We start from the raw sequence: 15,378 nt of genomic DNA on the forward strand, positions 1-15,378 counted from the left end.
ATATTATGCTATGCTATGATGCTAAAATATAATAAAAATACACTTCCTTACGTTACATTACATTTAATCGAAATATTCAAGACCACTGCACTTGCCTATCGCAGCTGATTTGTCAAGTGTAAAATAAACACATTTACAAACATTTATTTTTGGAAAATATAATTTTAAAAATACGAAGGAAACGGGTATCGTATTTAAAGATAACATTAAGTGCTTAAACCAATGTCAATGGTAGATCGCCTGGCCGTGATAGCGTACAGAACGAAATGACAATAAAACCGTGTCCGGAAATACTGTACTCAATGCCTAGGATTGTTGTCATAAAACTCATTAAGTAGATAAACGCAAGCTGTTATTAGTATGTACATATACTTCTCAAGAAGGAGTCTGAGTCAATTACAATTTACTATGTTGTTTCAAATTCGAAACTGATTGAATGACTGCCTTTTTCTTCAATAATGTCTTAACTTACGTTTAATTTTCTTCATCAATACAATGATTTACATATTTTTTTGTACCTTAAGAACCGTTAACAAATGCGTTCTCATGTAACTGTGCGTTTCCATTACTAAAATTACGTTGCAGCTCATAATTCTAAGTGTATTCTCAGCACTGTCACTGTTATTGAGAAATAATTTAATTCTAGTAATATCCTCGTTACTAAATTTTGTTATGTAATCCTGTCACCGCTCAGGCGCACATAATGCGATAATATCGAAGACTATGAAAGTGTAGTATTACTAGTAGAGATCTGTTCTGCAGCCATTTTGTAGTCCAAAACGTATCTACTCAAAATACTGGTCGTTTCATAAATCTTTTATGATCTTCATTCAATAAAAAATAAGGGTATTCAAAATTGCATGTATACAATGGCAGCGGATCAGCTGAATAAAAAATTGTTGCAAACATGAACTACTTAGATCTTTCTACAAAGCTCAAGACTTTTGAAAAGTAATGGCTTAATACTTCAGTAAGGAGTGGACGTAGAAGCTATACTAATATATAAAGCTGAAGAGTTTGTTTGTTTGTTTGAACGCGCTAATATCAGGAACTACTGGTCCAAATTGAAAAAATCTTTTTATGTTGAATAGACCATTCATCGAGGAAGGCTTTAGGCTATAAACCATCACGCTGCGACTAATAGGAGCGAAGATACAATGGAAAATGTGAAAAAAAAACTGGGCAGGTATAAATCATAACTTATATCTTATACCCACGGTGACTAAATCGCGGGCAACAGCTAGTGTAGAATAAAGGATATTGAGAATTACAGTTATGGAAGCAGAAATGCTTACGATAAACACGATATTTGAATTCAGCCGCTTACGACAAATAAAATAATCAGATACGGATGTATTTAGGTTAGAAAAGGACAAATAAAGAAAACTATAACAATGGTTACGAAATCCCAATTAATAGTAAATCAATCACGTGATTCATAACCTAAAGTAAAAATTGCTTTCTTAACTTAATTCGATATTACTTTAAAAATATATTATAAAGTTTCCAAGTAGGATATATGAAAAAGTCCAACAATAATCTCTCAATAATCATCTTTGCTTGTTTGTTGTTGTGTGTTGTTGAATGTTTACCAACGACATTAAGTTATCATTGATCATACGTAGGTGTGTATATAGTAGGTGTCTAGATGTATATAAGACAATACTTTGTATGTAAATATAATTGATAGAGTTATACCTATAGTGAAAGTAAGGTCGAGCACGTTACGGATCTAGACGGACACAGTTGTTGTTTATTACTATATACTATTATATTTATTACTATGTATATTTTATTCTAGGTTTTGGCTGTACAAAAAAATATATCGTAGGTTCTTATAAGTACATCGATATTTATTTTTTGTTGTTGGAGGTACACCCTTTTGTCAGAGTTTAAGAGAAGTCTAAGCGGTCTTGTAGACCTCTGACGTGCATTTATTTAGCTGTAAGAAATGTAACCCTTTTTATTTTCGTTTTCGCGGGTAATCCTTATGGACCCACCTCCTAGGTCGAGGAGACGGGTAGTATCAGCCTTACTGACTAAACCAGAACCGCCGGCCAACGTCTCGCGCATTTGGTCAATGTGTGGCATAAACAATAATATGCTCCAAAAAAATGAACTTTCGTTAAACACAGGCCGGAGTTTAACTCGTAGATATCTAATAGAACTTATTTTACCTGTATTAGCTCTGTATTGATTGAAACCAGGAAAGACTCGAAAATGTAAACTATTAAATAAAAATGAATAATTTTTTTAACATCATTCACTAACAATAAAAAATACCTCGTTAACTAAGTAGATAATAAACGGTTGTTATAAAAGTGCTCTTAATTTGAAAACAAGAGCAATTATTTTAATTAGTCCGCGTACGTTAGTTTATAAAGTACATAGACCGTGTATTAACTCATACACCTTGAGTCCATTACATATTACTTACTCATATCTGAGTACAGATGATTAATGAATTCGTGCACAGTTGAGATATATCTTATGCTGTTTAAATCAAATCATTTGTTTATATAAGCGATTTTGGATAAACGTCCGTGGCCTCAAGGGATAGATCATCAATTAAATGATTGATTACATAAACTTTTTTAGTAGTTTCATTGAAATCGTCTTAACTGAAGTAGCGAGGGTATTCAATGAACAGCCAACACTTGTTGCAAGCTTTATGTAAAGAGTTTTTATCTCGAAATTCACAGTCTCATAGAAATACTTTTATTTTACTCTGATGGTATTAATGGCCTCCAGAACGTTCGAAAAATAAAAAAAGACAACGTTTTGAATTTTCAGGTCTGTAAACCAGTCTATAATAAAATTGTGAGGTAATGTTTGTAATAAAACTAATAATTTTTACGCTGCAGTGATTTTGTTTAGAATTTATTATTTATACGAATGTCGTAATATTAAAATAAGAATGCTAATAAATGCATCGCAGAAACCTGAAAAATAATTTCAATTGTAATAATAAGGTGTCTACGTATACCACTTGCATGTTGCTTTGCAAGCATGTAATTTAATCAAAAAATGATGTACTTGTTGGTTTTAAAGGCTCCAAAGGTTTTGAAGCTCCAGTTCAAGAATAATTTTGATGAAAAAGGTAATTAAGCAAAATTATTATTTCTCTTAAGCCTTGCTAACAGAATTTCCGATAAATTACCTTTTCATATCGCCTATTTGTACGGAACTCTCAGTGCCGAGGGTCCGACTCGCACTTGGCCGGGTTTAATTATACTGCGGACAACCGAATACCTAAGAAACCGAAATTCACTTTCAGATGGTCCTAAATGTATAGATGCTCCATACTTAGCGCATGAGGCTTAGCGGTGACCTAAGAATGTTAGCCTTTTTTAATATTTGGACGAGTCTCACTAACCATTATAAAGTCAAACGACAATTTGTTATAAAATATTTCTTTAAATTCGGTACACGAGTTGCTCTACATTTCTTCATATGGATTGTTAAACTATTCACTCTGTGAATGCACTCCAATAAAGCGCTGCCGTTAAATTGCATATACTTACTACTAACTTACTAAACAATCGCATAATAGCCCTTACAACGTCCAAACTCGACAGGACAATCCTAAACCGTGAGAATGTACAACGAAAACTTTCATCCCGCTTCTGGGTTCGTAATACGTATTGGTTCAACGTAACAATTAGGTAATATAGCTCTAATTACCAGCGTTAGTCGTAGTCTCGAGCTTCGGTCGCCTGTTGCCAATAAGGAACATTCGAGTGAATGCACAGAGTTTCTATAAATACGACCAGCGGCTGCCGCGCGAAGTACTGTTTACTGTGTACCCTATTGTTGAACGCGTCTGCATCATGTTAAGGGTAATTCTCTTTTTTTTTCTTTGAAATGTTCTTAATTTGTGTTTGTTTACTTCTAGTGTTTTGTTTCACTTTCTTATTGATTTAATTTCGTAAACAAAACCGTGTTTTTATCATTAATCAACGTTGTATGAAATATTTTTTATTCATAACTTTCCAGGTTCTGTTTCTTTGTGCGGTGCCGGCAGCCCTCGGGATCATAGTGCGGGATCCACCGCCGTCTCCGAACGACTACAAGTACTCCTATAACATCGAGGACCCGACCACTGGCGACAGCAAGAGCCAGCACGAAGTGAGACAAGGGGACGTCGTCACCGGAGCATACACAGTACTCGGCCCGGACGGGACCAAGCGAACAGTTGAGTACACCGCTGACCCGAAAAACGGTTTCAAAGCTGTCATAAGTGAAGATCCTGGAACTCCACCGGTTGTGACTCAACCTCCAGTCCCTTACCACTACAATACGGTTCAGTACCGAGCACCACCACCAGCGCCAACACCGCTGTACACGAGCGTACTGCCCGAACAAAATAACTACGTCGAAGAACAGCCGGCGATATACTTCAACCCTCACAACGAAGTGGAACAGAGGTTGCCTTTCAATGGACATTACTTCATACCAACAAATAAGTATTCAATTAGAAACTAATAGGTGTCTTCTATCGTAAATGTTTCTAACTTGTGATATTAAGATAAGTATTATGAGGTCTGTAATAGCATGCTGTGAGTAATGTATTTAATTGTTGCTGTGATTATGTACGGAAAATTATAAATTATGTGAAAAATGTTTGAGAGCTTTTGATCGATTTAGATGTGTGTTTGGTTTTTGTATGTGTGAGTGTATTTACTGTAAACCAGAGTCACCAAAAACCTTTCTTAAATTGTTTTGATCCTCGCATTCGCCTTGAAACTTTATAGTCGTTGGTACACTCGAAAATGTTGTATGCAATTGTGTAGTAAAATAAAAAATAAAAAACTTTTTGAATAGAATAAAAATAAAAGCAATACAAGGCTGAACGCATATAAAATTATTGTATTTTCTATTGTTTTGTGGCCTTAACATCTAAACGGCGTTTTATTTATCTCTTTTTATAAGACCTATTATATTACATAAATATATAGGTATAGGTAGATACAAATATAGAGCGCTAGTATAGTGGTGTAACTTCTCGACTAGTTTAGCTTGCTTTTTTTTCATTTCGCATTGCTATAGATCGCACTTCAACGATAAGCCCACTCTAAATATACTTAGTAGTTATGGTTCTTTAATATTGAGTAATTTAATCACTTTGGGTGCTTCACTCCATTAAGCTCACGATTCACGAAAAAAAAACACGATTTTTATTATAACTATTGTCTTACAACACAGCATTACTGGAAGATTCGGTCTTTACTCCTTATCATCCCAAAGTTTATGCATTTTTTCAGGAAAGGGACACATTTTTCAGCAGAACAACTTGAATTTTTATTCCCGAATGCATTTAGCCGCAAACTGTAGATTATGCATTTAGTAAATGAGCAAGAACTCAAGAACATAATGATATTCAACCTTCTTTCATTCCAACAAATCACGAAATAAGTTTAATTTTTTCAATAAAAGTATAATTTTATTTTGGGCTATTTATATTTTATTTCGGGCTTATTGCTTGCTTTCGGTTTCACTGCTGTTTTCAAAGCCCCTTTCTCTTCCGAGACCGCGACTTCTCTATCTTTTGCGAATTCTCTGGATACAGAATTATTTAACTGATTTCAGTTGTAGTTAAAGTTCCGGGGTAGGTAAGTCGGTTCAAGGGCAAGCCGCGGGAAGTGGGTCGGCGCGCGGCGCTCGGCAGCGAGCGGCACGGCCTTACTGTGCTGCAGTGTCGAACGCCACGAAACTAGCGACTATAATGCTGGCCGTAGACCAAGAGCGAAGATAATCAACCGATTTTATTAATTCTTTTATCATTTATCGTAAAATAACTATGGTATACGGTATTTCGTCTCAAAAAAACTATCAAGTTTGGCTCAGTAGTTTTAATTTTAAGTCGTAATTATTTTTTATATTCTAAAATTTCATTTAGCTAAATTTCGTTTCTGCATTTGGCGGTCAGCTGCTGCTAGCTTAATTCTAATTTCTTATGCAGTTAATGTACGTAGATACAGCTGCTATACTGAATCATCAATGCGCGCTAAACTAAAAGGCGCTAATTGAAACGAAAACTACCCTTAGCTAAGTAACATTCAAAAATATATCTATGTCTCTAAATACCACATAAAAATGAGAACGACAGTGATTCGACGATTCTTTAGCTTTGCGCTGTTCTTGCGACGCGCGACGTATTGTTAGCTTCGCTCTTAGTAAGCTGAGACGACGAAACTGTTACTAATGCATTACAGAGAGACGCGTGGCTGATGCGTTCTGAACAGACAGACAAATGGACAATGATACACTCGTTACAGATTATCGACTCGTTTTATTTGTTAAGCCCCACTTAATCTCGTCGCAGTTGTGTAATGTTCACATTTTATAGGCATTGATAATTTATGAATCCTCATAAGGGATTCATAGCCATGCACTCTTTGGTAGTCATTAAGTTTCCGTTATGTTCCGTGCTATCTCTTATGTACGTAAACGATAATTTTGCTCTGATTTGTGCTATTTTTTAAGCAGTCTACCTCTCATAAAATGATAAGCAGCCACACGTTATTGTTTCTTTAATTCGAATCGATTCTTTTGGCTTAAGAACACGGACACTCCCAATTTTTTTTTTTGACGCCAATTTGTCATTCTGTAAAAAGTTAGGGCTTTCTTTCATTTTGTATTTATTAGTTTGCACATACCCAATCACTAAATTGGGTAATACGTTTCGGAGAAGACATTTACATGAGTTAAGTCCTTGATTGATTAATGTAGATCTAATGAAAGAAAAATAAACATTCGACCTTTTACAGTTATAAAATAATTGCTAAATTCGTTAGGAGAATTTTATACCTTTTTAATAACTGGCAATTAGTTCAGGCTACCAATTATAATTATTGTAAAGCGATGAAATATTTACGAGAGCGACCCGCGAGCTTAAAGGCCCGCCTTGTATAATATAAAATCTTAAGTTGATAATGATTAAGTTAATTGGACCACAAATGATCGTAAGAGATGGGTGACACGATAACAACGATATGAAAATTGCGATGACAAAGATAATAGTTAAAATGTTTTTGTCATAACAAAAAAAAAAATTATAATGGAAATGAATGTGCAACTCGTATCATATTGTCTTGCAAGTGATTGTTTGTAATTTATAGTAGATAAAATTAAGACATTATATTTTGTAAAAAAAATCTGTATGAGGTTCTCCTACTAAGCAACATTAAATTAATTCGGCAGATATTTTATGGACTGAGCTGGCACTTACAAAATGTTATTGATGATTGAAAAATATTTTAATTTAAATTGTAGACATTTACTCAGATGTGCTCAAAGACGGCTATTGACGATGACGCCTTAGACCTGTCTATTATTTGTTAAATCTTCTAATATATAAAATTCGCGTGTCACGATGTTAGTTACCGTACTCCTTCGAAACGGTTCGACTGATTTGTATGAAATTTTGTACACATATTGCGTAAGTCTGAGAATAAAACAACATCTATTTTTCATACCCTATAGTATTAAGGGTTGCTCAAATTAAAAAAAAAATATTTTATATTTTAGACGATTTTTTTTTCTATAATTTGGCATTCAAAATACATACAACTAGGCAAAATAACGTTTGCTGGGTCAGCTAGTATTTATCTATTATTTTGTGCTCTTTTGCTTTAGATTCGTTATTTCATGCTGGTTAATTTACTATTATTGCCCATCTTGCTATATCATAACTAAAAATATTAAATTAATCAATTAGAATAAAAAGAAACTCAAGTAGTAGTAACTGAAGCACGAATGATAGACATCAAATCATTAGTCCGAATAATACTTTATTCAATTCTAATCTAAACTAAGCACTACATCATTAGAGAGGGGCGACAGGGCACAGTTCGAACCAGTACCCGCAGCCGCAGCGCTTGGGGTAGCCCATGTGGAGCCACATGTACTCCAGGTGGTTGTCCTCGGGGCAGCAGCTGCACCCCATGATGCGGGAGCAGAACGCGCTGGGGATCAGGTTGGGGCGCTCCCTCGTACCTGGACCTAAAACCAGAGGACACAGGCTTGTTTTTGTTTTGTAGTAATAAGCAGGCATGTCACTTGCTTGGCTATAGTTGAAAGGCTATAGGTAAAAGGTTTTCTATAAAAGGGTTTTTAAGCGATAAGACGGCCTTGTGTGATAGTTGAATACTGTACTTCAGTGGTTTGCAATGAACAATCTCTATCTATCTCATCTCGATAAAAATCAGCGACGAAAACAAATTTATCTAGAAATACTGGCTTCCACCGAAAAGATAGTAACTCTTCAATGAGTGTCCACATAAGGGGCAAGTGCTTGTTCAAAAGTTGTCATGTCATAAAGGGATGAAGGACAAACAAGAGTTTGCAAAACTGTTTTTACCCGTTCTTCAGAAAAACGGTGAACCTTCTGCAACCAATCCAAAGGATCCATAAAATTATCTTCTGGGTAAAAGCAGCAACAGAATCATATACTGACCTTTCTTAATGGCCATGATGCGGAAGGGGTCGCAGTCCCCAGCCATGTGCGCGAGCAGCTCTCGCTTCTCGATGCCGGTCACGTGGTCCAGGGTGTCGTGGAAGCCGCTGTACCGGCGAGACCTGACGCGGGCTAACTGACGCACTGCCTGCAGCCACTTCATTCTACAACTATTTATTTATTTCTATTAGTATTGGATCTAAAAAAGGAATACACAAAAATAATAAGTGTTCATTTGAGTTGTTGGACATAGGCCTCCCCCAATGTGCGCCATAGCGCCCTGTCTTCAGTCCTATATCCAGCAGTGGACTACTAAAGGCTGATGATGATGATGATGATGATGATGATGATGATGATGATTTGAGTTGGTCTCCCTCAGTTATAGTGATCATAGTCTTGATATTAAGTCATCTAGAAGAACAAAGTTAACCTAGAGGCACTTCGAGATCATAAAAATATTAGATATCACCATGAGTATTAATAGCAACTATAATTTGAAGTTAAACATTACCATTAGTAAATAGATTATAATTCGGGCTACTATGAATCAACCACTATTAAGTTACGCTATAATAATAATATCAACAAATCATCAATAATAATACCCTTAGTCCAGCGCTTAAATCATGCAAGCTTGTTTCATACGCACACACACACAACACGTATTTGTCTAAGTTTATTACAGACCCCTCACAATTTTGGGATTCCTCAATTTATGGGATTACGATTTTTATAATGATATATTTAAGGGCTCACAAAATACCAAATGCAGAAATGGTGCAGGATAGACCTCAGACGTACCTTAATTTTCCAACCGAGGCAAAAAAAATAAAATACTGCAATTAAATTAGTTTTGAGGAATATTCAAGCTTTGTCTTTATGTTTTCTAATGTCAACGGTAGATTCTGACATATCGAATTTTGATATTCAAATTTGAAAAGTGGAGTCCTCATTTAAAATATGAAATGAGTATTTACTTTATAAGTATTTGTAAAATACTCGCAATTATTAATTTATTTAAACTATTTTGTGTATTAACGTATGATTGAATGAGTTTAATAAATTAATGCATTTTATAATCTCACTAGCTGTTGCCCGCGACTTCGTCCCCGTGGGTAAAAGATATAAGTTATGATTTAGGTATACTAGCCCGGTTTTTTTTCACATTTTCCATTATATCTAAGCTCCTTATTAGTCGCAGCGAGATGGTTCATAGCCTAAAGCCTTCCTCGATGAATGGCCTATTCAACACAAAAATAATTTTTCAATTTGGACCAGTAGTTCCTGAGATTAGCGCGTTCAAACAAACATACTCTTCAGCTTTATATATTAGTATAGAAGTATAGATAATTTACTACTTAACGTCATAAAATTATACTCATTGTTCTTCGAGAGGCAGGCCGCCGATTGATCATGACCTCGAAGTAAACACAGCCGGACACGTTTATTAAATATTAATTTAAATAATAGGAATTATGAAGAGGTAGACATATATAAAACACTAGGTGTTGCCCGTGAGCCCGCCCATTACAAATCTAAAATGCCTCTTAGATCCCACTGGAACATGAAATTGGGATAATGATGTAATATCCTATATGATAATTCTGGTTGTAAACTATCTGTGTACCAAAAAAGTTTCGTCTAAATCCGTCCAGCGAGTTTCAGTATCTTATTAATTGGACATCAGCTATTATTTAAGTACGAGATGTGATTTTTAGTGCCCTAGAATAATGGCCCGGTTTACTGCATTACAATTTCGATACATCAACATTTGTGTTGTCACAAGGACAAACTGCCCAAAATGTCGACGCAGAGCAAGTGATCTTTGTGCTCAAAATTAATCATTACTCACTTCGTCATACAAAATTATTATACTAACAAATTAAATATACGCCCAGTTCTTGAGAAGTCGATTGAATGATGTCACGCCTCTAACGAACCGGTTCATACTATCTCACACACGCATCAACGCAATAGAAGGTAGGTATAATGCAATCCTGGGACAGCTCAGTGGCATATAAAAGCTCGCTGAGATAAATTTTGGGCACATTCAACTTGAGCTATCTCATAGTGAAGTCACTCACATCTCTCAAAATGGCATTCAAGGTGGGAATTCAATTGTTATTAAAATATTTTTAAAGGTTTTTAATTCAAGTTTGGTGGTCTTTTTATTGTGATTTCTGTAATAATAACCTTCGATGCTATGTTCACAGCTGGTTGTTCTGGTCTGCGCCATCGCTGCTGTTAAGGCGGGAGTCATCGCCCCAGTGGCTTACACCGCTCACCCCGCCCCAGTAGCCTACGCCGCCGCCCCGGCCGCGCACGTGGTGCACGCCGCACCCGTGGCATACTCCGCGCCCGTCGCCAAGCTTGCCGTCGAGGAGTTTGACGCGCACCCCAAGTACAGCTTCGCGTACGACGTGCAGGACGGTCTCACCGGTGACTCCAAGACCCAGCACGAGAGCCGTGACGGAGACGTTGTCCAGGGCTCCTACTCCGTGGTCGACCCCGATGGCACCAAGCGCACTGTTGAGTACACCGCTGACGACCACAACGGATTCAACGCCGTCGTGCACAGAGAGCCCCTCGCCCACGCCGCTAAGATCGTCGCCCCCGTCGCCAAGGTGGTCGCCCCTGTAGCTTACCACGCCGCCCCTGTCGTCCACGCCGCTCCCGTGGCTTACCACGCCGCCCCAGTCTACCACCACTAAGAGTACAGCCTAGTCAAACTCTGAAGAAATGGAAATGATTGATTGTGTTATTTATTTCATTAGAATAAGAAGCAATTAAAGAATAACTTGAATATACTAAAGAGATTTCCTTAAGTCGATATTACCCATTGGCTCTACACGTAAACATGAACAAAATAGGCATTTTCGTGCCCGATTTTGCACCGTTAGGCGCTGTGAAAGTGTCGACAATTTTTTTTACAGTCAAACACTATCTTTATACCTCGCCCACAAGAATACATACCAAACGCAATAAAAAAAAATCGTGCGTACTTATTGAGGACGAAATACACACATAATTAAAATGATAAAGCAACATGAATGTTTGTTTGTTTAGTTTATAATGTTTGTTACTCTTCCAAACTCTTGAAACAGATTGACCAATTTTTATAAAATAACTAGCTGACCCAGCAAACGTTGTTTTGCCGAATTTTTATTTTTCTAGTTGTATGCATTTTTAATGCCACATTATAAAAAAAACAAACAATTTCGTCCATAAAATAAAATATATTTTTTTTAGTGTGAGCAACCCTTATCACTTGGGGGTATGGAAAATAGATGTTGTTCTATTCTCAGACCTACCCAATATGCATACAAAATTTCATAAAAATCGCTCGATCGGTTTCGGAGGAGTACGGTAACTAACATCGTGACAAGGGAATTTTATATATTAGATTTGTGGGTGTAAATAACAGGTGCAACTAGTGAAAATATCTAATATGTTTATTTTTATTTAATTTCAAATAAATCCAAATACAAGAATATGTATTAAAAAATATGCCTCAAACAGTCGAAGTCGGTAACACCAAAAAGAAAAGAAATATAAAGATTTTATAAATATCTTCCTTTCTTCTAACATAGGTTGCACAAAGAAGCCCTTATTAAAAAATGTTCAGTATAAAAAAATAACAGCAACAACACTTACATTCTTGTTAAGACCGATCGTTTGTGAACTCCCACCCATTTGTCTGACTTGAGAATCATAATTATTTTTAAAGATTTTTTAAACGTAACATAATGGAAACGGAACGTTATGATTCCACCCATAGTCGATAGAGCTTTCCGACGCCCAAATCGCGACCAAGTGCGGAACTATCATAGCATAATATGTAGTTCCAAGAATTCCACGAAAGATTCATACCAGTACCACCATATTCAGGTTATTCGCCTTTATGAATCCACTATGGTACATATTCGCTGGTCATCCCATTATAGAGGCATCAGTTTTTTTTTAATCAGATTAGTGTAACAAGTTACAGAGTAATGGAGGTAAGTTGGTTGTTCAGCGATTAGGTAGTAGGTATCCTTCCTCGTATCTGACAAGATTCAGCGCACTTAGCACATTCGGTTTATAAAAATATATTTCTTATAAAACACATATTTCATAATTCCACAATTTACAGCTCATTTGTAATAGATATACTTAGGTCCCATTTTATTGAATTTGCTTATGGACCGAAGACAACATTCAGTATATAAAAAAGCGAGGTGTAAGTATTTGGTGTTTTTGGCAAAAGCGGTTTCAATTAAGTGCGTGTGTATTTGCACACACGTATGAATGGACAAATTTAAATAACAGACAAGTTTTCAATAATTTAGTTTATTATTAATATTTCAAGCTCTTAATGGTGGTAGATGGGAGCGGAGTAGGCGACAGGGGCGGCGTGGTAGACAGGGGCGGCGGCGTGTACCACAGGGGCGGCGTGGTAGGCCACGGGAGCGGCGTGGACGACAGGGGCAGCGTGGTAGGCTACAGGGGCAACCACCTTGGCGACGGGGGCGAGGATCTTAGCGGCGTGGGCGAGGGGCTCTCTGTGCACGACGGCGTTGAATCCGTTGTGGTCGTCAGCGGTGTACTCAACAGTGCGCTTGGTGCCGTCGGGGTCGACCACGGAGTAGGAGCCCTGGACAACGTCTCCGTCGCGGCTCTCGTGCTGGGACTTGGAGTCACCGGTGAGACCGTCCTGCACGTCGTACGCGAAGCTGTACTTGGGGTGGGCGTACTCTTCGACGGCGACCTTGGCGACGGGTGCCAGCACCTCAGCGACGGGTGCGGCGTACGCTACCGGGGCGGCGTGTACAACGTGCGCGGCTGGGGCAGCGTACGTGACGTGGGCGGTGGGCAGGAGCCCTGCGCTGGCCGCAGCCACCAAGCAAGCGAACACTACGAACTGAAAACATAAAAATATTGTAAGTCAAAGAGCGGTAAAACGAGTACGTATATAAGCTGTTCGTCTGTATTATGGGAGCCCGATCCCCTTATCTCTATAATAAAATATTTTTACCTTGAATGCCATTGTAGTAATTGTGTATCAAATGAGTTCTAATGAACGTTTGATATTCGAACTGAATCAATCGCGCATATATACGCGTATGAAATAAGCCCCAGGCGTAAACTGCATCAAGTTGTAACTCGTACTACAAGGACTACTTGACTACTCAGTTACGCGGAAAGTAATCACTTTTACTGTTTTTATCCAGATATTTATTCCCATTTGATACGATGAAATAGGAAACGTAAATTTTTGATCAAGTAACTTCTGTTCGTCTACGGCTATTGTTGCAAGCCACCAGATTACAAGAAAAGTTTATCTAGGAGTGAAATGGATAATCGATTTATCTAGTTTTGGGCTAGTCAGAAGTGATTTGACAATATTTTTCAAAATATTGCTCATGTCTTAATGCTCATATCTTAATAACCGACTAGCGGTCTAAATATCATCTGCCATAAATATTTTTGGCATACCTATTTATCAACTGGTCTCACACAAATAACATCGTTTACTCCTTAAAAGTATATAAGGTATATTATTGTATGTCGTGTAGGAACTTCTCAAAATTATTTGAGAAAAAAATGTTTTTTTGGGCTGCATGGATAACTGAGACCGGCACACAGGCGTACAGGCTGTACATGTATATGTTGTGTGTTCCACGAATGATTGTTGTGAGCATTCAATCGATTTCTCTAATTGTTACTTTCGTTCAATTTCACCATATTAATCAACTAACACACACGCATTATTTTCTTCCGGCCTTCTCTATCTATAACATGTGTCCACTTTAAAGGTCAAAGACAAATACACAAGAACATTGACATTAATCAGATCTATTTGCGTGGTAGTCCTTGTAACATAACAAGTGTACATTGTGTACATTCATCTCTCATGTCATTGGTCGTCGGGGTGGGTGTCGGCGCCAAGCCTAAGGCGATATTTTGGCCATATAAAATAGATGAACATGATATCAATTCATATCATACGGTCTTTGGATCTTATTAGATACACTTCCAGCAATGGCATTCAAGGTAGATATTAATGAATTTGTTTGTTCATAACGCCTGATTAATTTAAAGTCGAGGAAGCATTGATAGTTTAGTTTGCATGACTTATAAGGCACTTTATTAATTAACTTAAACTGACACAATATCAGCTGTACACAATATAAACATTACAGGAAATGATTCAGATACTTGTCCACATCTGATACATTCAATAAATTCATTATTGATTGATATAGAAATGATATATTTTTATCAGTTTTTAGCTTGTCAATGCTAATGACCAATATTTTCCTATTTTCAGTTCGTAGTGTTCGCTTGCTTGGTGGCAGCGGCCAGCGCAGGACTCCTGCCCGCCCACGTCACGTACGCCGCCCCAGCCGCGCACGTTGTACACGCCGCCCCGGTAGCGTACGCCGCACCCGTCGCTAAGGTGCTGGCGCCCGTCGCCAAGGTTGCCGTCGAGGAGTACGCGCACCCCAAGTACAGCTTCGCTTACGACGTGCAGGACGGTCTCACCGGAGACTCCAAGTCCCAGCACGAGAGCCGCGACGGAGACGTTGTCCAGGGCTCCTACTCCGTGGTCGACCCCGACGGCACCAAGCGCACTGTTGAGTACACCGCTGACGACCACAACGGATTCAACGCCGTCGTGCACAGAGAGCCCCTCGCTCATGCCGCTAAGATCGTCGCCCCCGTCGCCAAGGTGGTCGCCCCTGTAGCCTACCACGCTGCCCCTGTCGTCCACGCCGCTCCCGTGGCCTACCACGCCGCCCCTGTCTACCACGCCGCCCCTGTCGCCTACTCCGCTCCCATCTACCACCATTAAAATGGCCGTAGAGTTATCAAACACCAAATTAGAACTGATGAAATAAGTAAATAAATTATAATTATAGATTGATATTTGCATATTT

The 15,378-nt window shown here is 38.0% G+C and overlaps 5 protein-coding genes across 5 annotated transcripts; 3 read left to right on the top strand and 2 right to left on the bottom strand.

Moving 5' to 3' along the window:
• The first annotated feature begins 2,984 nt into the window (after positions 1 to 2,984).
• Positions 2,985 to 4,840, top strand: LOC113499645 (larval cuticle protein A2B-like). The gene is made up of 2 exons (XM_026880183.1): positions 2,985 to 3,839; positions 3,997 to 4,840. Exons 1-2 carry the CDS (start codon positions 3,831 to 3,833, stop codon positions 4,483 to 4,485), a joined length of 498 nt encoding a protein of 165 aa, XP_026735984.1. The 5' UTR covers positions 2,985 to 3,830; the 3' UTR covers positions 4,486 to 4,840.
• Positions 4,841 to 7,773: 2,933 nt separating this feature from the next.
• Positions 7,774 to 9,397, bottom strand: LOC113499648 (cytochrome c oxidase subunit 5B, mitochondrial-like). Its single transcript, XM_026880186.1, has 3 exons — positions 9,260 to 9,397; positions 8,459 to 8,628; positions 7,774 to 8,004 (listed from the first exon to the last, which is right to left on the bottom strand). The coding sequence occupies exons 2-3, from the start codon at positions 8,619 to 8,621 to the stop codon at positions 7,829 to 7,831; spliced, it is 339 nt and encodes a 112-aa protein (XP_026735987.1). The 5' UTR covers positions 8,622 to 8,628; positions 9,260 to 9,397; the 3' UTR covers positions 7,774 to 7,828.
• Positions 9,398 to 9,765: 368 nt separating this feature from the next.
• LOC113499644 (larval cuticle protein A2B-like) lies at positions 9,766 to 11,509 on the top strand. The gene is made up of 2 exons (XM_026880181.1): positions 9,766 to 10,564; positions 10,672 to 11,509. The coding sequence occupies exons 1-2, from the start codon at positions 10,553 to 10,555 to the stop codon at positions 11,167 to 11,169; spliced, it is 510 nt and encodes a 169-aa protein (XP_026735982.1). The 5' UTR covers positions 9,766 to 10,552; the 3' UTR covers positions 11,170 to 11,509.
• A 1,262-nt stretch (positions 11,510 to 12,771) lies between these two features.
• Positions 12,772 to 13,542, bottom strand: LOC113499642 (larval cuticle protein A3A-like). Its single transcript, XM_026880179.1, has 2 exons — positions 13,473 to 13,542; positions 12,772 to 13,358 (listed from the first exon to the last, which is right to left on the bottom strand). The coding sequence occupies exons 1-2, from the start codon at positions 13,482 to 13,484 to the stop codon at positions 12,810 to 12,812; spliced, it is 561 nt and encodes a 186-aa protein (XP_026735980.1). The 5' UTR covers positions 13,485 to 13,542; the 3' UTR covers positions 12,772 to 12,809.
• Positions 13,543 to 13,795: 253 nt separating this feature from the next.
• LOC113499643 (larval cuticle protein A2B-like) lies at positions 13,796 to 15,365 on the top strand. Its single transcript, XM_026880180.1, has 2 exons — positions 13,796 to 14,491; positions 14,769 to 15,365. The coding sequence occupies exons 1-2, from the start codon at positions 14,480 to 14,482 to the stop codon at positions 15,291 to 15,293; spliced, it is 537 nt and encodes a 178-aa protein (XP_026735981.1). The 5' UTR covers positions 13,796 to 14,479; the 3' UTR covers positions 15,294 to 15,365.
• Positions 15,366 to 15,378: the final 13 nt, after the last annotated feature.

This window comes from Trichoplusia ni, chromosome 12 (genome assembly GCF_003590095.1).
Source record: "Trichoplusia ni isolate ovarian cell line Hi5 chromosome 12, tn1, whole genome shotgun sequence".
Classification (NCBI taxonomy): Eukaryota; Metazoa; Arthropoda; class Insecta; order Lepidoptera; family Noctuidae; genus Trichoplusia; species Trichoplusia ni.

Coding starts and splice junctions, on each gene's coding strand:
- LOC113499648 (XM_026880186.1), bottom strand. CDS start 8,621: ATGAAGTGGCTGCAGGCAGTGCGTCAGTTAGCCCGCGTCAGGTCTCGC. Junction 8,005..8,458: donor CATCATGGCCATTAAGAAAG/GTCAGTATATGA, acceptor CTCTGGTTTTAG/GTCCAGGTACGAGGGAGCGC.